This window comes from Onychostoma macrolepis, chromosome 08 (assembly GCF_012432095.1).
Source record: "Onychostoma macrolepis isolate SWU-2019 chromosome 08, ASM1243209v1, whole genome shotgun sequence".
NCBI lineage: Eukaryota > Metazoa > Chordata > Actinopteri > Cypriniformes > Cyprinidae > Onychostoma > Onychostoma macrolepis.
In genome coordinates, this window is record NC_081162.1 from 18,987,500 (window position 1) to 19,011,242 (window position 23,743).

The window sequence follows — 23,743 nt, forward strand, 5'->3', positions numbered from 1 at the left end:
CCTCAGGGTGTGACAGCTTCAAAATAACTTCCAAAGTCTTGAATAAGACGTGCAATTGTGAGGAACCTCCAGTTTCTGGCACTTGCAAGGCCAGTATTTAGGATCTGTTTGGAGATTGAACGTGTAATTTCGAACACAATAACAATCCACGCATGCAGCGAAGGCGTTCCTTAATCCCATCGAAAACCTTTGGGAAATACTAAATCTGAATCGAAGCTGATGAATAAATCTCAGCTTTGGGATAAATTTAAGGAAGCCTGGCAAGAAATGATACACGACACATGCTCATAGCTTTTTGAGTAATGCCCAAGAGAACGGCTTTTATAATCAAAAACAAGGGAGAACCTGAGATATATGAATAACAGATTATATTGAGGTCAATGTATGCTTTATTTCCTGTAAGCTATGTGTTATTTTTATAGACATGTTTTTTGCATTGTATAAAACCCATATTCTATGATAAACTATAGTTTATACCTCCCATTGACTTATTGGTAATGTTTTAAATAAAGCTCTTTAAAATAATCCAGAACTTAAACCTATGCCTAAAATATGACTTTTTAATGTGAACAGTGACATCATTTAGTGTCTTTGTGAACTGTCTGTCCTTTTTAGTACAATCCCAACTATTGTTTATACTGTAGCTCTCAGCTCTAGGATAGTTTTGTGGTCCTGTGATCGCTGGTCACCAGCCCGTGCTCTGTGTCTGTGCCCCTGGGCCATCGGTGCAGCCCAGTGAGGCGCACAAACACATGTCACACGTCTAATGTGTGCAGTGAACCAGTTGGATCATATTTGGATGAAATCCAGTGGAATTAAACTATATACTGTCTGGTGCCGTAGGGGGTACCATTCATGCTTGTGTCTGTTCTTTCACAGGAACTGCATCGCCTCACGGGATCCCTACTGCGGCTGGACCAGAGGAAGCACCTGCTCTTTCCTCCGTGCGGGTACAAGGTGAGATTTGGCAATGTACCTACTGACATAACCTACCTATTTTTTTACTTAAACAACAAGATTTCCATCTTCAGAAAAAGCACATGTCCAAAAAACACTAGTTTTTGTGTTCTGCCTCTGTTTAAATACACTTGTGAAAATCTATCCCTCCTCAGAGAGACGGTTTTATTGAGTTCTGTGTGCAAATACGGGTTGTCTGCCAGTACGCTGAGATCAAAACTTGGAGACCGTTTTACCTCAGTGCCGTTATGCAATTACAGCTCTTTGGCTGGATCTGATTTGATTTACCAAGGACGGTCAACCTGTGGATCGATTCTGTCTCGCATAATACTGAAAAATTCTCACCAATTAAATTTCACAGCGGAAAAAAACAATACGGATGTAGTTCTAATTACTGCCACTTGCTAATATACACAAACAGCAGATATGCAAAACAAGTTCAGAGACTTTCTGTCGGCTGTTTATCAGTGTGTGTATATGCTTCTCAATGCTACGATACAGCTAATGTTCATCCTCAGGAGAGCGGCGGGAAGGAATCTGCATGCTCATTTAAATTCTCGGGGTGGTTCACCGCTGTAGTATAAAAAACTCAGCCATCTTCTCTCAGAGGAGTTCTGGAGATTACAGCTCTGTGCCTGCAGTTTGTAGAAACATTATATTTTATAGACATTTCACAGAAAGCGTTTAACCATGCGGGTGTAAGCGTATCTTCTGAAAAACTAAGACCCTGGCAGTAAAAGACCCCTGGCTGCCTTGTTGTCCTGGGCTTTAACTAATTGCCAACGGTAGTGGAAAGAGGCTGGTCCCCCGGTGCACGCTTCTGCTGTGCGTAGCCTTCGGCCTTTCCTCTGTTTGACTTATGCGGTTGGAAGAAAGCCATTCGTGAGCCAACTGCAGTCATTTTTCTTCATTAATGTGGCTTTAAGGTAACACAGAGCACTGTGATGCCTCTGTTTGCAAGACTTGATCAGGAGCGCAGATTGAGTTTCTGCACACATCCTGTACAAGCTTTTAATGTGCAATATCACTTATTATTGAGCCCAAGAGCACAAAACCAAGACATTTTAGAAGAACCCTTCAAGACAACATTAAAAATTGTGTTTTCTTTAAAAAAAAAAAAAAAAAAAGAGAGAGAGACAGATAAAATACAGAGGCATTACTGTAATTGAGACGGTGCAGTTTTATGGCCTGTTTATGTGGTTTGCTGATGAATGTTTCTACTACCGTTCTTTCTCCCATTTCACCACAGGCTTCCCTTCGAGCAAGACATCGAGCATGGAAACACTTCTCACTTGGGCGACTGTGACGGTAAGAGAACATTTTTATTACAACAATAAAACTCTTCACGCTGTGACCTCCCGCTTTCTCCCCTCGTCCCGTCAGACCTGCAGCCGCCGTCCTTTTACACCCATTTTGAGCTTCTGTTCTGCTGCAAGAGCCTCGGTTTGGGTGCGTGGTGATCACAACTTGCGCTTTCTATTTATAGTTCCCCTTTCATCTCCGATTATGTTCGTGTTGGAATAGTGTCGAGTTCTGGGTGAGCCTCTCTTGGTGGGGTTCATCGCAGCAAATCAATCGTTCAGTCTGAAATATTCACTTGCTGTAGAACCCCTTTGATCTCACCGCTGATTCTGCACAGACATTGGTACACGTTAATCCTGGGTCCACCACAGGAGACCCCGCTCATCTGCTGTGAGCCACAAACACTCGGATGTATAAATATTGCATAATGATCATGTCTGCCTGGTTGGATTTTAATCTGCTCATCAGGAGCTTTTGAAGTTTTCCAGCCCCTGTTTCAGTTGCGGTGCAGAAGCCAGAAAGTAATGGGGTGGTGGGGCCAACTGCTGTATTTGCTAATGTGTTTCCTAATGGAGAAGATCAGTAAGTCGGGAAAAAAAACATAGTATATTTGTCACAGCCGCATGAATAATGTGATGTAAGAGATTCTTATTTTCAATATTCTTGCAAAACTAATGTTCTTAAAATGAGCATATGTTAGTCTGGTTCCAAAACCTAGTAAACTGTCTACTTGGACAAAATTATGCAAAGATAGCTTCTTTTGGCCAAATACTAAAGCAGCATTGCTTATATCCTTTGCATTGAACACAATCCCAGAATGCCAAATGATAGAAATTTCAATGAGAGAGAATGTTAAATTCATTAACTTTAATGCATTGGGTATCATGAACTAACCTAATAAACAACCGTTTTTACAGCATATATAAATCCATATTAATGCTTATAATTACTTGTATGTGTAATTATATATTTTTAGTTTAATTTATACTAATCTTCATCGTTAATGTTCATTATACGTAATACATTAATGTTCATTTATACAACTGGAAAAGTTAAAAATGTATGTTTATGTAAAAAGTATAATTTAATAAATCATGTAAAAGCATTTTTAATTGTGAGTTCATGGTTTTAGTTTTATTATTCATGATATTGCATATACCTATACTTCCGTTTCATTCAGTATTGTATGTATCGTAATTTGTTCTTTCAAAATCGACTATTTTACCTAGTATAATATTTGTGTTATTAGCGCAACCTGCTAACCTCAAACCCTATTAAAATTAATTGTGAGTCGAGTCTGCTGTGAGGAATTGCTGCTTGCTCATTTTTGAGGTAAATAATAAAAAATAAAATAAATCCTTGAAACAAGATAAATTTTCTTGAGAAACAACACTGCATTAGATATTAAGGAATGTTTTCAGTGCTGGTGTCTCTTGTCTCACTGTGCTGGCAGAATTTTTTTTCACTTATTTTAAGTATAAACAAGTTAAAATCAAGTGAATAATTTGCCAGTGCTGTAAGACAAACACTCTCATACTCAAAATAATATTTATGAAAATAATCTAAGAAAACAAGCCTTAATATCTAATGCAGTGTTGCCTCTTGAGTAAATTTATCTTATTTAATTTCGATTTAGACCAGCACTAATTTACACAAACCAGTCTTGATCAGCATGTAAATACATGCTGGTTTAAGCTGGTCTGAAAGGCGGGGTTTCTCTCTAGTGACTCTTAGACTGGGGACTTGCATGGACAGCGTCTCATTCTTCATCCTTAATAAGTCTTGTGTAAATAAGTGTTTGCCTGCAAGGCTTTGATCAGCAGACCGCATGTCACATCCATCACGCTCCTCGAGTGCTGTTCTCCTGGGCCTGCAGTGCAGAGAGACACAGGCCAGGGGTTGAGAAGTGGGCAGTTTAGAGGATGTAGCACTGCATCCATCACGGTTTGTAGCTGGTGACTGGCTTTCATCTCCTGCTGGGAGGAGTTGCAGACTCTGATTCGCGGGGCAGCCTCAGTGATGGAGATCCCCTGGATGAAACTGAACTTCATATGACCCCAGATGTCCACATGCATGTCCGAGAGGGCGTATAGACGGCTGATGTTAACAGCTTCTGCTTAACGACAGAAAAGTGGTCAGTGGAAGTGGGGGCAGAGGAGAAGAATTGATTTTCATCTTGTCTCTCTGACTCGGTCTGGGCTGAATGATTACGAAGGGTGGGATCCATAAACCAGCGAGGGAGATGCAGAGGACGAAATGGTACATAGAGAGATGAAGTAAAGCAAGTATAGATGGAGGGCTGGAGGTGGTTGTCAGACAAGCTGGAGCCCATGACTGAGGGCAGGTGTCTGGGGTGGGGTAGGGTGCAGAGACAGGGCCGTGAGTGATGTAGAGCGCAAGCTCTGATGTCTCCTGTGTCACAGAACCGTCACTGCTGCAATTCCCAAAGGCCTTGCGCTGCTATAACTCTCTGACATGCTCCCGTTGCCTTCTGTATGGCAGAAGCAATTTCTCATTCCCTCGCTCTTTCTACCTCTCGGTTTAAAAATAGTGCAATTTTTCTCACTCTATTTCTCAAAAACCAGTACTTTGAAAAACTGCAGTACAGACTGGCTAGTTGACAGATAACATGGACATCAACTTTATTTTGTCAACTTTTGATTGACAATGTTGGGGTTTTGGCAAAATCATTTTTAAAGCTTATTTCCAGTAAGTTTTTTTTTTTTTTTTTTTTTGGGTACTGTTTAGTATATTTTCAGTTTTTAAAGTGGCCATTATGTTAATAGTACATCAAGCTTTTTTCTTTAATTTTTTTCTTTCACTTCAGAAAACAGTCTATTCACTGCAGTACAATAAAATGGCTAGTTCAGAAATAACATGTACATTTTCATGTCTTAAAAAAAATATTACCATTTTGCTTATCCAAGGCTTCCAATGTCAACTGCTTTGTTATTTTAGTTTAATTCAAAAGCAGTTTGATAAACCGCTTGATGTTGCAAACTGGTATTTATCCTATCATTTTAATTTGAGACAATTTGATTCAGGAGGAGTCATTTTTTGTTTCAATAAATGCTCTTTTTGGACTGTTTAGAAAGTTTTAAGTTAAAAAGTTACAGTATGTTAATGGCACATCAAGCTCTTTTTATCTCAAAAGAGCAAGGAAACTTTGAATCGTCATTATATGACCCGTTAAGTGGTCCTGCAGTGAGACAAATGAGTTTTTAAAAGTTCTTTTTAGTCCCTCAATTAATATGAGATTGCATAAAAGCTGCATGCATAGGAATTAGAAAGAACGAGAGGAAAATTTCAGTTGAAATGGTGCATAGCTTGTCACGTTGCAGGGCACTTGTGTACGATGATAACTGCCCAAATATATCTCTCTGTATCTTTCTTCCACCTTCACTTCACCTTGGTGTTTGAGTAACCGATCAGGCAGTTCCTGCCGTCTCTCTCGATTTGCTCATCAGTGTGAGGACCATAATTAGAGATGTGCCCGCTCTTCCTGTGCCCTGACCAAGCACTTAGCGATCTGCTTCAGAATGTCAACTCTCCTTTTGCCTGATGCTCCACGGGGAAGCTGATCAAAGTAGATGTAGACATCAGATGCTTTAATTTAACTGACCTGCGAGGCCTGCCCTCAGAGGCCCAAGACACGGCCGCCAACAGCCACTTGTCTTTCTGCATTTTGAGGGCCTATCTCTTTGGCTTTCTTTCTGTTTTTCTCTCTCAGTTAGGGGAGGCATGCCAGGTTGTGAATTCTTGTGTAATGATGGCCGATAACTAAACTAGCAGCAATAGCTGTGCTCAAAAATCAACAACAGTGCTTGAAACGATTAACTTGTTTGTTGTTGGAATGAGTACATGTTGTATAAAGAGAGAAATGCTGGCTTGAGAGAGAAAACATGACATTTTACATTCCAGCCTGGGCGGACACTTTGCTCTCTCGCCTGATCTTACCTCAATGTGGTGTTAACCCTTTACAGGACATGACCTTTAAGTCAGCCATATCGATTGCAGGATTAGCGGATAATTTAATGCTCCTTAAACTTCAACAGTATCCCTTTCATTGTAAAATTGCAGGTCATGCGAGGGGTCGAGCAGAAGTGAATTATTATGCCAAAGGAAGTAAAACCAAAATATACATACAGTACATATGTACTACTGTTCATAAGTTTTTTTTGCAAGGAAAATACTTTTGTTCAACAAGGACCATTAAAAATTGTGATTTCCACAAAAATGTTAAGCAGTTCAACTGTTTTCTCTATTAATAATAATTAGAAATGTTTCTTTAGTACCATATAAGAACCATTTCTGAAGGATCATGTGACATTAAAGACTGGAGTAATGGCTGAGGAAAATTCAGCATTTCCATCACAGGAAAAAATAATATTTTCAAATATATTAAAATAGTAAACAGTTATTTTAAATTGTAATAATATTTGACAATGTTCTGTTTATACTTTAAGTATATCTGTGCCAAAAGACAGTTGTGGTTCCTGAAAACTACTTACAGATTGCTTTAAAAAGTTACCCCAGCACCCCCCCAAAACTCACTGAATAATTTTCTCACTGGGGTAGAATCCAAATGTACCTGCCACTGGTAAACGTTAACTACGCTCACTTATGGGAGCGATGGAGTCATTGTTTGCACAGAAACTCATCAGCAAATGTCAGCGCTGTTAAACCAGGCATCAAAAGCGAGGGAGACATCAATGTAGGAGAGAACTGTCACGCTCCACCGTTGTTACGAGTGAATGGACTGCAAAATGAGGCTTCTCCTCAAACCGGCAGTTCAACTACAGTACGTGTACAAAGAGCAAACAGTCATAAGCCCCATTATGCTTTCTTTGCATCTATATCCCACCCGCTTACCCTTTTCTCCTGTGTGTGTACGTTGCTGCAAAAGCATTTGAGTATAATCACAGAGTTGACACAGATGGAGGCAATTACGCCGCTGTTAAAATATTTCCTGGAGAAAGGTGGTGTTTTGACTTTGCAAACAGTGGGTTGCAATCACGATCTAATTGAAGTCCATGTTAAACGAAGAAGTGCACAGTGGCGTCATTCTTATAGAGTGGGATGACAGCCATGCAGAGAAAGGCAATGAGGCACACGCTGGCAAATTTGCTTCTCTGCTGTAATTGGTATCAGCTAGCAAACATAGATAAAATTATGTCTCATGTACACTACTGTTCAAAAGTTTGAGGTTGGCAGGATTTTTAAAATGTTTTTGAAATTCTCTGCTCGCCAAGGCTGCATTTATTTGATCAAGAATGCTTTAACAACAGTAATATTCTGAAATAATTTCTATTTCTATTTTCATGTCATTTATTCCTGTAATGGCAAAGCTGTATTTTTTTCAGCCATTACTCCAGTCTTCAGTGTCACATGATCCTTCAGAAATCATTCTAATATGCTGATTTGATGCTCAAGATATTTCTTCTTATTATCGAAGTTGAATAATATTTTTGTGGAAACTGATACATTTTCATGATTTATGATGATATGACATATTCAGTATCATCAAGTAAGTTTTATGTCCTCAATAAGTCAAACTGAATATATTTGATGTGCAATGTACAACTTTTATACTTGGAATGAAGATGACAGATGTAATTTTGTAGTGTCACATTTGGTGTGAATCACATTTTGTATGCTCTGCAGTTTGTTGGGTAGGTGTAATAGGTTTTATAGAGGACTTAGATGTTACAGTGAGTGTTTGTAAGACTGATGTGGTGCTCTTGCCCTCCAGACCTTTCAAACACTCCCACAGGGGCAGTTCATGTTCTCCTGGAGTACATCTCATGACCTTCATGTCTAGGTCATTAATCTAGTCATGGACAAACACACACATGTATGTCTACACCGAGGCAGGCCATTCCATGTACCAGACTTGGGAAAATTCAGAAGTGAAGAATGGGCTTCCTTTCAGTTCACAAGTAGAAATTTGAATCGAATTAGAATTGGAATGACAGGAAAAGTAATTTATGGGTTTGAAATTCAAAGAAACTTAACTAGAGTTTCATTACACACAAAAACACACAGATGATTACATGATTAATTTGGACTCATTATGCCAGTTTTTTCCCTTATAGACGTTTTTCTCAACTAATTAGACATATTTCTCTAAAGTAATTACAAGTGATTAGAAAGTACTGTCTCAGCAATTAACACAGCCACCAAAACAATTTAATTCAGCCGTACCGATTTCAATTAGCTATAAACACCACATTGTTTATAGTAATTACAAAAATTTGGTATTTTAATTAATTGATTATATGTTGATTATTCATTCCACTTGAAAGTCTGTGGTGTATTACAATGACAATTTGACATGTTCTTTATGGGTGATAAAATTAAAAAATATTTAATTTATACCTCATTTTCAAATGAAATATATATTTAATTTTGGTAACACTTTAGAATAGGGAACACTTATTCACTATTTACTACGACTTTTTCCTCAAATTCCTAATTTGCTGCTTATTAATAGTTAGTAAGGTAGTTGTTAAGTTTAGGTATTGGGTAGGATTTGGGATGTAGAATAAGGCATTAATATGTGCTTAATTAGTACTAATAAATGGCAAATATTCTAGTAATATGCATGCTAATAAGCAACTAGTTAAGAGACCTTAAAAATGTTTTACTTTTATTTATTTTTTATTTTTGTTTAATATTTAAAACTCATTTCTTGAGGTGGCATTTGAAATAGGATTTTTATTTTTGATTGTGACATTGTGACACATGATTGTGATTTTTATTTTTTTCTGATTTATAGGTAATTAAATAAGATACTAAAGATTAAATGTATGAGCATATATGTATATACAGTATTTATTCATACATGTTATGGTGCTCATGCAATCAGTCTGAGTTTGATTCTAGTTTGTAACATTTTTTTTGTTCTCCTATCATATCCTGTCCTTTCTTCACTATATTATCAATGGAAGTGGAAATAAGGTAAAAAATATAATAAATACTACAATGTGTCATTTAGTAAAAGTTTGCTCAAAAAAGGGAAATTAGTGTATATATGTGGCTGTGTTCCAATTCACAGCATCTCTATGCAGAGTTCACTAGGATATCTCTCTTAACTTGACATTTGTTCTTTTGGAATGCTGAAGTGCACTTCCCAGGGCACTATCTGGCAATTGGAACGTAGCCTTATTGTGTGAGAAATCTTGGCTTGTTTGACTGCAGTGAGGGAGAGACTCAGGAGCATAAAGGGACAACAGCAGCTGCCACTGAAGCCTGCAGCACGACGAGCCGCCTGTTGTGGTGTTGAGGATGTTGCTGTGGCGGTTGCCAGGCATGTTGACAGGGCATGAAGAATCTCTCCGCCACAGATCATCATGACTGGGTGAAAGTGATAGCTCAGACAGGTGTGTGTGTGTGTGTGTGTGTCAGAGATGTACAATAACATCGAGCAAAACAGCTCTGCCTTAGAAATACCTTGCATGCACCCACAGGTGAGGTTACGCCATTTTTCTCTCTCTCACACATGCTTGATGCGAACAAGCTGTATCGATCATTCTAAAGAGGATTTTGTTCAGTTCATCAAGCCAGGGACCTGTGTCTCTATTGAGTCTCTGTCTGACAAGCATGAAAGAGACATTTTGAGCCACCACAGCAGATCACGAATGACCCAGAAAAGTTTCTTAATTCAGTAAGTGTGTGGAAAAATGATTCCACCTCAGCCAGACAAAGCCTGAAAACTCCGTCATAGAGGCAAATCATCAGTACAGCAGTGTTAACTTAATACAAATAAGGAAGTGTTTTTAGCAGCTGGTAAAATAGTCATATGCAGAGCACTGACAGACAGAATTTACGTCTTTAGCATGCTGGAAACATTAACTTGAAATTGGAGGGTTCGTGATTGTGGTGGATGCAGATGTCGTACTTCGCAATTGCAATTGGCTAGACTAATAGCGCCGGGTCACTTTCTGAATTTATAACCCATGCTGGAAATGTCGAATATTTTTTAATGATTTCATTTGAGAGTTCTCACCATTCAGCCCTAAATTGAGGCTATCAATTTACCAGCAAACCTCGTGTTACAGTAGAGCCCCCATCAGCCACATCTGTGGTATTACAATGCAGTACACACTTCCGTACTTGTTTGATCAATTTAACACAGCTGAACCGACTCTCATCTGCATCCTCATTAGTGTTTGTCAGCAACGGTTGCTGTGAATGAGGAAAGCTATGTTGAAAAACTATGCGTTAATTGACTACAATTAATTGCGGCTGACTAGGCGGCGTCTGCAGAATGAGGAAAAGGTGAGCAAGCGACAATAGGCAACAGTGTTTTAGCAGCGGACCGTTTCTCTTAACATCGGGCTCCGGTGGGGCGGCTCATATCCTGAGCTGCCCCCAGCTCGTTATTTCGCACAGTCCTTTCTATTTAGTCTCATGTTAATCATCGTCAGACATTGTGGACTGTAGCGTGCACAATTATGTTGGAATTAGAAACTCTGAACCGGTGCCAGGAAGCCTTTCACCTTATTGCTGTGCTATAGGCCATGAGCAGCTCTCTCTTATTGAAAATTATAGAAGAGTTAATTGAGAACATGTGCAGACATACAGAAACCTGCTGGCTGTATATTGATCTGAGAGTTTGGCTTTTAAAGTGTAAGCTAAGAAGCCTTAAATGTCTTCACTACTATCTTTCTGTAAACACTCTGCTTGGAGCCAGACGTGTTTAAAAAGTTTGCAAATTTTGTTGGGGAAGCTTTTATGCATGGCTTCCTTGCTGACAAGACCAGATTAGTTAGTTTAATGTTGTTTAGGTCTGATTTCACTGGGTTTTCTCATGAAGCTCAGGGTTGGCCAAAGTTAGTTGTGTTATTTACTCAACCGAATGTTGTTCCAAACTTTTCTTCTATGGAACACAAAAGAAGATCTTTTGAAAAATGTCTTTGTGTTTTTGTTTCCATACAATGAATGTCTATGTGGACTACTGTTATTTTGGATCCCATGGACTTTCATTGACTTTCAAAGTATCATCATCTGTGTTCTGCAGAAGAAGAAAAAAGTCATGTTTAAAACAACATGAGAAAATGATGACAGAAGTTTAATTTTTGGGTGATCTATGCCTTCCAGGTAATAGTTCAGCCACAAATGAAACATCTGTCATGTTGTTTTAAACCTTTATCACTTCTTTCTTCCAAAAAATATGAATTTTAGGTTGCAATTTTATTCCATATATTGGAAGTGAATGAGGACTAGTGTTCCAAAAAGCTCCTAAATGACCAAAAAAGAATCCTAAAATAGTTTGTATTACTATTTTGCTATTCTCCATGTCTTTTAAAGTCAGCTTTGTGTGAAAGAGACAAAATATTGGATTTAATGAAAGATTCAAGACTTAAATATTCTTTTAAGTCAGGCCTTTTTAAATAAAATGATCCATGTAACATGAATTGGACTGAATCGATTCTCAAGTTGAAAAATAATTTAAATATCAGTGTTTCTCCCTATAGGAACGCCACCATACCAGCATCTAAAACTCAACATATGCTGGTGACCAGAATTGCTGGTCTTTTCAATATGGTTAACACAAAGCAATGGCAACAGTGAGGCTTGAATACAGCAAAAGATGGCTGACATGTCGAGAACCAGAAAGGATTGGCAGACAGAGAATAGCCTGCAGTGTTTCTGCAGTGAAGGGAAAGTGTGTGTGTGTGTGTATAAGAGAGATACAGAGCAAGAGCGAAGTCAAGAGAATACAAGACAGAGATAGAAAGAGAAAAGATAATGAGTAAAGTCAGTGAACCATAAGCCACTGCTACACACACACACACAAATGCACACACTCGCATGTAAGGCCTCGTGCTAACATGAAACACTATGCAAGCTCACACACATAGCAGCATCTAACATAGTGCAAAAACTACTGCATGAATAAGTGTTTGTTACATAAGCACAGCTGATAAGAGCCTTTTTTCAACACTAAACTGTTTCACCCCTCGCTTGAAGGTCAGGTAATTAATAAACCTCAGGAAGGTTGCTTATTTGCTAGAAGAAAATCCATATTCCACCTGAGGTTTTTAATGACACGATCTCAACAAGAAACCGAACCCTGCTAGCATTTCATTAGCCGCCTCTCTGCTTACAGGTTGAAAAGAGAGACAGAGAGCAATAGTGTGATACAGGGAATAAAAGAATAAGGGTACGTCCCCGGAGACAGACAGCCAGAAGAAGATGAAAGGACGTGGCACAGAGAGAGAGACAGAGAGAGAGAGACGAACAGGAGAAGATGTGCACAGAGATGGAGAGCGATAAGCAACAAACATCAAACTGCTAGTGAATAGACCCAGGGAAAAAAGAGGCAAAAGCAAGGCAGTTAGTCCCTGGGCTCTGAGTCTTTTAGCACTTGGCCTATTGCCTTCCGAAAGACCAACTTTAACTAGACTGCTCCACCGCCATTGTTCGGCTGTAATTGGAGCTTCCAGCTCAAGACGTGCTCGCTGCGCCTCTGCCTGACAGTCCGGCTGCCTTCCATTAAGCTTTAATAAGTGAATGGGGAAAAAGGGGGTTTCTGTCACCCCGTCGGGAATGAGGAAAAGAAAGAAACCATGCCTGGGACTATCTCTTGCTCTCTGTCCACTCCCGTCTGTGTGTTTTGTTTCCCATCACGACAAAGCTGAGTGACTACAAAGGCAACATCTATAATGGCCCTGATCTATTCATTGCATGCATGCACCATCTTCTTACTGTAAAAAGGGATGGACACATTGCAGGCGAGAGCAGAGAAAGAATGAGAGGTGGCCCTCCAGACAGGCGGGTGTTTTAATGCGTCCCTTTCATTACGGAGAAAGGCCGGTGTGGTTTGAGTAATATCTATCTGAGGCACCATCAGGGCTGCGTCCAGGAAAAAGCGACTCGCGTATATACAAAGACCGTTTGATGTGTGTTTTAGTGCTGCTTGCAAACAAAATTGTGTTTTTTAGAGAGGTAGGCTCTCAGGGAGCTCTTTATGACCTCAGGTGCGCTTTCAAAAGATAAGTTTACGATAAGGTTCAATTTGATGGCTTTACTTCTTGCAATATCATTTAGGCATTAAAAATACATGTTTTTCTGAAAATCATTCATGACTCAAAAGACTATTTCAGGTTAAATACTAGTTATGTTCTAGCGACAGTTTCTGTGGCTACAGTTGATTACCAGAGATTAGAAACCAAATAGCAAAACTAGATGTATTTTGTAGTTGAAATAACGAATCTTAATTCGCATACCAATCCAAATTATTAAGGATGCAAGATTAGAATTTGATTAGATTTGCATACCATACAAAGTTTCCAGAATTTTAAATGCTACAGTATTTCCAGTGGATTTTTTTTTTTCTTGTAAAGCTAATATTGCCTAAACCAGGGATACTCAAATCTGGCTCACGAGATCCACTTTCCTGCAGAGTTTAGATCGAACCTTAATCAAACACACCTGAGCATGCTAATCGTTGTCTTCAGAATCAATAGAAAATCACAGGTAGGTGAGTTTGATCAGGGTAGGAGCTAAACTGCAGGAAAGTAGATTTTGAGAGCCAGACTTGAGTATCACTGGCCTAAACTATGAAAACGTATGCATACATGTGTATGTGTATGTGTATGTGTATGTGTGTATGTGTATGTGTATGTGTATGTGTATGTGTATGTGTATGTGTATGTATGTGTATGTGTATGTGTATGTGTGTATATGTATATATATATATAATATTATTACTACAAGTTAGTCATCTAATTCTTTTCTTTAAGACTGGTCATCATTTTTTAAAATTCAGTTACATAAAAATGTACATTAGTCTAAGTTGAATCCACACAATAAAACCGATTACTCCTTGGCTAACTGCTAATTGGCCAGACCATCTTAACATAGAGGCGAAGTTTATGCAACTAGCCCAAGGATGTTTATTTTCACCAGTCTTAAATGATTGCCATTTGTCTCTATTGTGATACATTTGTTAAATACAGTATGTATATTACAAATATTTACATTAATAAATGCTTTTAATATTTGGTTCATAATACCTAATGCCTTATTGTACTTTATTGTAAAGTGTTGCTGGCACATTTGAATTTCCATTTTTTTCCACTCCAGAGTTAGTTTGAAAAGTTCACAAAGTGTATCACACAGAGAAGTGGAGTCTTCAAGCAGTCAAACATCACTTCATCTTCCACCCCGTTACCTCATGCCACTGAAAGTAAACACCACAGTGCATGAACATAAACAATCTAGAAAATAGCATCATCTCGCATCCTACCTGCAGTGTTGGGGAGTAACTAGTTACATGTAACGGAATTACGTCATTTAATTACAAAATAAAAGTAATTGTAATCAGTTACAGTTACAGTTACTGAGAAAAAATGTGTAATTAAATTACAGTTACTTATGAAAATGTTAAGGATTACAAAGGGGGTTACATCTGATTTTTTTTTCACACACACTCCCACATACGGATTTAATTGACTTCTTTCATAAATTGCAGTGACTGCTCTAAAATATGAAACACCAATGTTTCAGAAGTTTAGAACATGCTTATCTGATAACTCTTATATTTCCTATATGGGTTTATGTATATGCTGCTTTTTTTTAAGATTAACTCTTTTTTTAAGGCATTGTTAGATCCAGTGTTTCCTGTCATAGCTATGCAAAGATTTGATTTCAAAAACAGTATCATAGCTATTAAATTATTTCTTATGATTTTAAATCTGTATTTAACCCCAGCATGATAAGTAAGTCTGATTTTGTGGTGGCTGTGCTTCAAAGGGGACATTGGATGCCCATTTTCCACAAGGTGGTATGATTCATTAGGGTCTTCTTGAAATGGTCTCAGCGGTCATATAAAACAACACCCTTTTTACCTGGTCAAAAACAGCTCTGTTCACAGTGACTCGTTTCAGTGCATATCTCTTTACATGCTAATGAGCTCTGCTCACCCCACCCCTCTCCTCTGTGGAAGTGATCCATCCTTGAGTTTTAACATTTTAACAAAACCTGCCTTGAATTGTCCCTCATTCAGAAAACAGTCTGGAGTAAAATGATTTGCGCAGCCAGACATAAACTAATTTAGTGAAAGTGAAGTGACATGTGTCCAAGTATGGTGACCCATACTCAGAATTTGTGCTCTGCATTTAACCCATCCAAGTGCACACACACACACACACACACTGTGAACACACACCCGGAGCAGTGGGCAGCCATATTGCTGCGGCGCCCGGGGAGCAGTTGGGGGTTTGGCGCCTTGCTCAAGCGTCTCACCTCAGTCGTGGTATTGAAGGTGGAAGAGAGCGCTGGTTATTCACTCCAAAATCAAAATGGCTTGATAATTGAGACTGTTTAGGTTTTTGAGGGATTAAAAAAGGAGTGAATTTCTATCATTGTAGGGTGGTTGTGTCCACAAACTGCTGAGACACATTTATATGCAAATGAAGATATTTTTCATCCAATGTCTCCTTTAAAATTAAAATATTATAATCTTAATTCAAGTGATGAAATATTTCGAAAGTCTAACAGTAATCAGTGTTGAGTTCTGCTGTAAGGTTAAACCTGCCTGGTTAACATGTTTGAAAATGATTAACAGTTGAAAACATTAGAAATTTAGAAAAGTAATCAAATGTAATCAGTTACATTACTTTAATAAAGTAATTTAAAAGTTACACTATTTATTACATTTTAAGTAGGGTAACTTCCAAAGTAACCTTCCCAACGCTGCCTACCCGTTTACCACATCCTTTCAGGACCCTGGTTCCTGATGCACGATGGGGCCCTCGTGAATGCCAAGTGGGTTGTGACAGCATAAACAAGTCACTGTTTTAGTCAGTGGTTCGTGAAGTGAACCGCCCCATGCCAGCGATGTTTATCCAACTTCTAACAGCAATGCAGCCACACGCCGCCAACAGCAGCCAAAAAGTTAATCATAAAGATGACGCAAACAGAAACCAAGAGCTTACCATGCTTTAAACAGCAGTTAGCATGCTGGGAAAAGATACACACACCTGGTATCTGTCTGCGATAGAATAAATATAATGCCCCCACACCGCAAACAAAATAGACAGAGAGTGGTAGCAGGGCAGAGACAGAGATAAACACACAATGAGGGAGGGCAGAGAGAGACTTGTGCAAGAGAAAGAGAGAGAAAAGGACTGAGGAAGAACCAGACACTGACTCAGCATCCACATGAATGCATTGATTGATTTGAGGTGTCGTTTCGGTAATGTGGTCTGTCCCTCCAAAATGAATACTGAGAAGTAAACATGTATATCACCAAAAAATTGATAGGCACTCTGTCATAACATCTCCCGATGAAATGACTGACATTGTGCAGTACAGTTCCTTTCCCTGGTCCCCAACTGCAGCTGATATATCATTCAATTCAGCTGAGTCTTCCACACAAACACCCACATTGAGGCAGCTATTATGAGTTAATTATCGCAGGAAAATTTTTTATTGATTGTGCCTCCTCTCTTCTCATTTTATTTGAGTTCTTAAACAAACAGCTGTAAGTGCTAATTAAGGCTGTTTATTTTCACCAATGTTAAATGGTTACCATTCGTCTTTATTGTGATTAAATTTGCCAGTTAAATTAATTTGTTTCAAGAACGTTTCATCTGCTATGCCATTTCATGATGTTGGTTCTTACTGTTGTGACTATAAGAACTTTCCTCCTGTTTTATTGAGTTTCCTGTAATTAATAAGATATTGTCTCAAGATTTAGATTTTTCAACATAACACTCTAGATAGATAGATAAATAGATAGATCTGTTGATGTTCCAAAACACGTAATTGATGATAGATGCTTTTAATCAGGAAGACAGTTATTACAGCTGTTAAAATCAACATCCCCTTTAGGTAGTAATGACTGCAATTAGTCTGCTATTTTCCTTCACTCATGCATTTTTCGACCTCATAGAAAAATAAAATGATATTATTATTTTTTTTACTTAAAAAAATAAACAACTCAATCTAAAAGTGTTCTTTATGCTCACTGTTATTCTTTCCATGTGTTTAGGTCTTCTGCAGGAGAGTTTCATCGAGGAACCAGATGGCTTGGTGTCCGTGAACTTGCTGGTGGTCTCAGCGGTTTCAGCGTTTGCCACCGGGGCGGCGTTGTCAGGTTTGATGGTGTGTTGGATAATGAGCCTCAAGCATCGTCAGCGCTCCAGAGCCAGTGCATCTGGCATGGGGAGTCGTCGCAAGAGTGACAAGGAGCAGAGCATGCTGGGACATGGCCGCAGCGGTTCCGTGATCAGCGTGACGCGTATCAGCGGCAGCGAACGACCCCGCTCGCAGGTTGAAAATATGTTCACCAACGGCTGGCCAAAATCTGGAGACATCGACCCAGGACTTCCCACTCCAGAACAGACGCCTCTGCAGCAGAAACGTCCCACTCCTAACGTCCATCTCACAGACTGCGATTGGGACCAAAGTCATACTTTCCTCACCCAGACAGGGACTCCCTGCCCAGCGAACTCAGCCGTCATTTACTTGAGCTCCAAATACCTGCAAGGTGGGCGGCAAGAGGGATCCGGTGATGTTCCTCCTCATTCGGAGCGTCAGCGGTACCTCATCCTGTCCCATCCGCCAAATCAGCGAGAGCAGAGCGGGCGACCGTCTGCCCCACCTACTCGTAACTCTGCTGGTGAATACAACTATCCGGCAACGCCTCAGGACTCACCTGACCGCAGGAGGGTGGTTTCGGCTCCTACCACCCAGTCGGACTATGGAGAACATCTGCGATGGTCCCGCGACGGACTCAACTTCAATAGCAACAACGCGACTCCTTCTGGCCATCACCCGTATCCCATACAGCCACGCACTAATGCTGCGTTAATACGGCCAGGCCACCACACTCAGCGGGGGCTCAATGAGATACAGGACTACAGCCACCTGTTGGTGAAAAGTGTAAGTGAGCGCAACCCAAATGGCCAATGAGTGGTCCAGGCCCGTTCACACCCTTCAGAGTCCCATCACCCCCAAGACTCAGACTCCTTCTGTAATCCTGCCCTTCCTGTCCTCTCTCACTGCCATCCAGTGTCTTTCAAGTCCCCCACCAGTGGCTGAGCTCTAGGACTTCCGAGAGTGAGAGAACGAGAGCGTTAATGGTTGATGGTGTTAAAGCCGCTGTCCTCCCCTGCCTGCAGGGTGACGCCACTTAGCACGTTAGCGGCTTCTATCACGCCCTGTCTAATGAAGCGGAAGGATCGCTTAGGAATAACGGATGCGTTGGGTGATGGGAGGTGAAATATATAATCATAATCCTGCGAACAGCTACGTTGACTGTTTAGCATAGCGAAGCGGTTCCGGATTGTCTCTCTGTGTAATCTCAAGCCCTGTAAACCATTCAGTGAAAGTGATCCGTTTCGTTTTCACCTCTCTTGCTTTACGTTTGCGCCTGCGGATGCTTCTTTAGTGCATCCCAGGGCCTTTGCAGACAAGCTCAAACTTCCTTGTGTCTGTTTGTATGTGTATGTGAGCCGCGCCAAAATGGGGATTAAAATGTGCTTGCCGGCTAGACTTCATTTGAAAGCAAAATGGCCGACCAACACTGGAGTTTCTTAAGTGATCTGATGTCAAATGACTGACTACCCCTCCCTCCCTTAACCTATTATGTGTCAGGAAGCAATCAAGACAACTGCCATGTGACTAAAGACTTTTGTGCTGGAATATCAGATGTAAATGGGTTATGGAAAAGCGCGTTCGCCAAAAATCATGGAGGAATCAACCCATGCTTTCTGGACGGAGCATGGAAGCACTGTGGAAGTTTCCTTATATTGCGTACAGGGACATATGTTGTTGGGTGGACCCATTTATTTTGTGGTGTATCTTAAAAACCAAGAAATTGAGTGCATTTTTATCCCCTACACATGCTAGAATTGGAGCAGGGCATTTGCAACACTTTCTCTTTCTTTCGCTCGGCCTGGCTTCGTTCTCTCTGCAGTCCATTGAGTCGAATGTGAGCTTGGTTGTCTGGGCCGAATCGGGCCGCTAGGGAGCTGCATTCAGAGTGTCTCACTGACACTGGGCGTCTTTGTGCGGCCCAGCCAGAGAAGACCATCCCAACAACAAATAACCGTTAAGAGTCATGGCCTAGCCATCAGCCCAGCCTAGGAGAATGTCAATGAGGAGCCAGACAGATCGGACCCCTCTGGGTCCCCCCTCACTGCCAGCCTTCACAAACCTCACAGAATCAGATGAATACAATGTTACATTTAGATGGAGAGCAAAAAAAATCAGACCCACTGGGCTCCCGATGGCACTGTGCCCACTTCAGCCATTGTTCAGTTTCCTCTGGCTCTCTTTAGATTGCTGTTTGTTTGTTTCAGGGTTGTAAACCCCAAGGGAGGGAGGAAAGAAATAGTGTACTATTCAATTCATTCACCTCTCAGTGAAGGACGTTATCTCTGTTTTCTTCCCTTGAAGCAACGGTAATTTACCAAGCATTACCTGAGTGTGTCCACTAGAGGACGGTAATGCACTTTTTTTCTTCTTTTTTTTTTTTTTACTTGGTGCTCAATGGACCCTTTTCACAGTGTGAGGTGACATTTCTAGAGTAATTAACGTTGTAAAAATGTTTTAATTTGAATTTTATTTCATTTTTTAAGGAAATGAATACTTTTATGATTTGAGAAGGATCATAAGACACTGAAGACTGGAGTAATGGCTGCTGAAAATGAAGTTTTGCCATCACACGTTAAAATAGTAAACTGTTATTTTAATTTTTTGTATCAAATAAATGCCAGCATGTCAGCATACAAGACATTTTCAAAGACAAAATCTTTCTGACCCCAAAATTCTAAACATACCACTATACTTTGTTATATTTCCCTGGCATTAAATTACAAAAGAAATAGTAAACACTGCTGCAGTGGGGTTTCAAATACATCTTATGAGGGAGTCATGGTAAATTTGACATCTTTCTCTCTTCTAACTGCCATAATCAATCCTTTTTTCTTCTTCCTTTAGAAAGTCATGGAAATACAATATTGATTTTTTTCTTGTACTGTTTAGACAAATGGTAATGCAAAAATAACATTTGCTATGGTCTCACATTTATTTCTGTAGAAGTCTACCCTGCTATTGTTTATATTCCAAACCCAAAAATGTGAAAATGGTCCACGAGAGGGTTTGACATCAAATGGTTGGTGGTCCTATAATCAATGATTCTTCAACACTAAGTATATGTTGGTTTAAAAACAGGCCGTGTTCCAGATGAAAAGTCTGTTGTAGTGATAATAGAGAGAGGATTTAAGGGCAAGGGAAAGAGTGTGTTCTTTTGAATGTGGATGGATGAATGCTCTGAAGCTGAACATTAAAGCAATTAATGAAGTGTATAATTTATAGGTTTTAAGTGCCAATGCATGACTGAGTTCAGAACTCTGTGTGTAATTATTTTTACACAATCAACATTATTGACGCAGCTTTTTAATTGTCACCCAGCTCATCTATTCGTATTGGAACTGTTGTACCCTCACAACGACTGAGGCCCACCACTAAAAAAGGTCTGCCCGCCCATGCATGCGCTCACGCAGGCTTTTCACTCTGTTGCACCATTAGGCGAAACATGCGTGATTACGCTAAGTCTATCTTGGCCTGATAAAGCCTAGAGATGATCGTGAGAGACGTGCAGAAACACAGGCACCCACTTGCTTACTCACACAGCCAGATTTTGTGGGCAGCAAAACTCAAGCGGCAAGTCATCATTCTCGACCGCATCCCATATAAGCAACATTTGCCGGAATAAACCAAAAACAAGCAGCAAACGCAAGTGATGCTTATTGTGAAACCTTGTACAAAAGCTCTAAACACCGCCTGGGTTAATTCACACAAGATTTTGAGGCAGTGAAATGGAGTTAATTTGCTGTGGAGCTTTGTAAAATGTGTTCCCGGGAAAAGAAAATAAACGAGGGTTGTTTCACTGTTTTCCTATGTCGTAATTCTCTCAAGCAAGAAATGGAATCGGCCGTAAAAACTCTGCTATAGGGTTTTGTTTGGACAGAAATATACCTAGCTATGTTTTAGAGAGCTCCCTACTCTCAATTTTCCAATTAAAATTCTGTCTATGAACAGTGAGGACAGTGTGCTCGAGGCTTTCTCATTGTCTGGGATGTTTTTCTTTCTCTGCTTTGTCTTTTAAAGCCCTGAGATTTTTATTTTTTTTTGACGTCCCCCAGCCACAAACTGCCACAGCTAATGGGCCACCCGACGAAATGTGCAAACACAAAGAAAGAAATGGTTTGTTTAGAAATGACATGCTTTCAGTATGCAAAACCTGACATCTGACAAGCACAAATGGAGTTTGAATTTTTTTGTAAAGTTGTAGAGAATATATTAGCCAGTACTGATATCTTCATTTTTATATTTGTTTGTTTGTTTGTTTGTTTTGTGGTAATGTTTTAGGTTGGTTTGAGTTCATGCAAGTGATTTGATTTGCTCTCTGGTGTGTGAATTTTTTTTCAACAATGACGATGATTATTCTGCGACTGTGACCTGAATTTCAGTGTTTGATCTTGGTTTCTGAACTGTGCAAAGCCTTCGGATGGGAGTTGTTTCTCCTGAAAGAAAGAGAAGAAGAAAAACACTTTTGCGAAAGAGCCAAGTCTTCTGTTAACTGTGATGGACTTCTGATTTGTCTTGCACCGGAGGCTGTTCGTGTTACTGGGTCCATTGTCATTAAATGACAAGTCGTGTCCCCTTCAGTGTACATAATGATTTCAGTGCTTAAATGTAATTTAAGTGAACTATCTGCATGAACACAGCCTCGGTCTGGAGTCCACAGAGGTAGTGTGTAATTCAACACAACATGCTACTATGTGCCCTAATATTGTCCACCAATCAGACAGTCACATGCATGCTTTCCAAATCAACAGCACAAATGCACATAAAGAGACACACACACACACACACACACACAAACACATGGACAGTGGGGTCCAAAAGTCTTAAAATACTCTATTTTCTCATGCTCAAATTATGTAATTACCATAATACTTTAAGTGAAAGATTTAATTGAAGAATTGAGAATGTCTTTGTATACAGTTTGTCCTTCTTTTGCTTTAACATCAGCACTCAAGCTGCATGTACAGTAGTTTGTGTAAAATCTGATGCTAATGTTCTTCAGCCTGATTTGAAATGATCCAAAGAACATCTTGTGCTTCAATGGAAGTAAGAACATCTGACCGTCTCTACAGAGTTACGTGATAAATGTCACATTTTTTTATTTGTTTAGTGACCCGGAAATTGTGCTAAATTTATTAATCATTTTATGTTCTAAGGGTTCTTTGTTGTAAATTGCACAAAAATCCTGAAACTTTCTTTATTTTCAAGTGTAAATGGTATTTTAAATCCCAAATGTTTAGAGTTTTCTCAGACTTTTGGAACGCAGTGTACTTTAACACACACACAACGTGCAGACATTTTTGCATTTGGAAACTCATTGTCCTCAGTTCTGGCTGTCATTGAGCATGGAGACTGTGCTCTGTTATCATTTCCTGTTCTAATAAACCATCAAGAACCTAACTGGTGTTAGTTTTTTCTTTACGTTTTTCTGGTGCATCACATTATATTTTTGTTGATGTTTATTATTACAAAGGATCTTATTGAAGGGGCTCTAATACAAAGATCAAAATCTCAGAAAAGCGAATAATTGGGTTTGTTTGCATCACAGTGTTATTATTTTAGCAATCACACATTGTAGCTTTTAAGTGCAACGTTTCAGTTCCTCCTGTTCTTCTGTCTTTGTGCTATCCTGCTGTATTTAGACACCAAATATAGAACCATAAATACTGGTACAGAGTGCTGTTGTATCATTTTTATATAAAAGCCAATGATCAATGATATGAGATCAGTAGGCTACTCATCACCTCGGGGTTTTTTTTTTTTTTTTTAATCGCAGCATGCGCTTACACCACAGGATAGTTTGTGGTCTACAGATAACAAGCATGATTGTAGACATGAGCTTGAAAAAATGCCAAACCGATCTTGCAACGAATCTTTATTCAATTTTCCAAGCCTGGAGGTCTCTGAATATTTATTTCTACCCATTTATTGGCAGACGAATTCATGCACGCTCATTGGGATTTGACATGGAAGTGGAATTTTAACGAGCTCACCTGGAGCCACAAGTGAAAAACGAAGGTCAGTATAATATTTCCTTTTGTTGATGTTGCTTAGAGACAATGTGTTGGGGATTAAACCACTGCTCAAGTATCAAACATACAAGCTTACCAGCTACAGATCATGGTCATCCAAGCTATAGCCTGATTAATAGCAAAAATTGGGTCAAACTTATGTATTTGATCCTGAAGCCTCATATTAAATATTATGATTTCATATGAAAACTGCTCACATTACATATATTATCTCAATAGATGATTTACATTTACTGATACAGTACGTCTTTCATCAGCATTATCTACATGCGTCCTGTCCTTTTGGAAAGATCAAATAAAACAGTGCTGCAGATACAACAGCTGTCCACACGGTGGCAGTG

At 39.5% G+C, this 23,743-nt stretch overlaps 1 protein-coding gene across 7 annotated transcripts in view; it reads left to right on the forward strand.

Moving 5' to 3' along the window:
- The window catches only part of sema6bb (sema domain, transmembrane domain (TM), and cytoplasmic domain, (semaphorin) 6Bb), a 125,286-nt gene extending 102,525 nt beyond the window's left edge, over positions 1–22,761 (forward strand). For 6 of the 7 annotated variants that reach the window (XM_058784511.1, XM_058784510.1, XM_058784513.1 and 3 more), the window contains 3 exons: positions 880–957; positions 2,207–2,265; positions 17,264–22,761. In XM_058784511.1, coding sequence (XP_058640494.1) covers positions 880–957; positions 2,207–2,265; positions 17,264–18,186 — 1,060 coding nt within the window. In that variant the 3' untranslated portion in view covers positions 18,187–22,761. Of the gene's footprint in view, positions 1–879; positions 958–2,206; positions 2,266–2,340; positions 3,137–17,263 lie in introns of those variants that run through there. The other variant, XM_058784517.1, reaches the window with a different exon arrangement.
- The last annotated feature ends 982 nt before the right edge of the window (positions 22,762–23,743 follow it).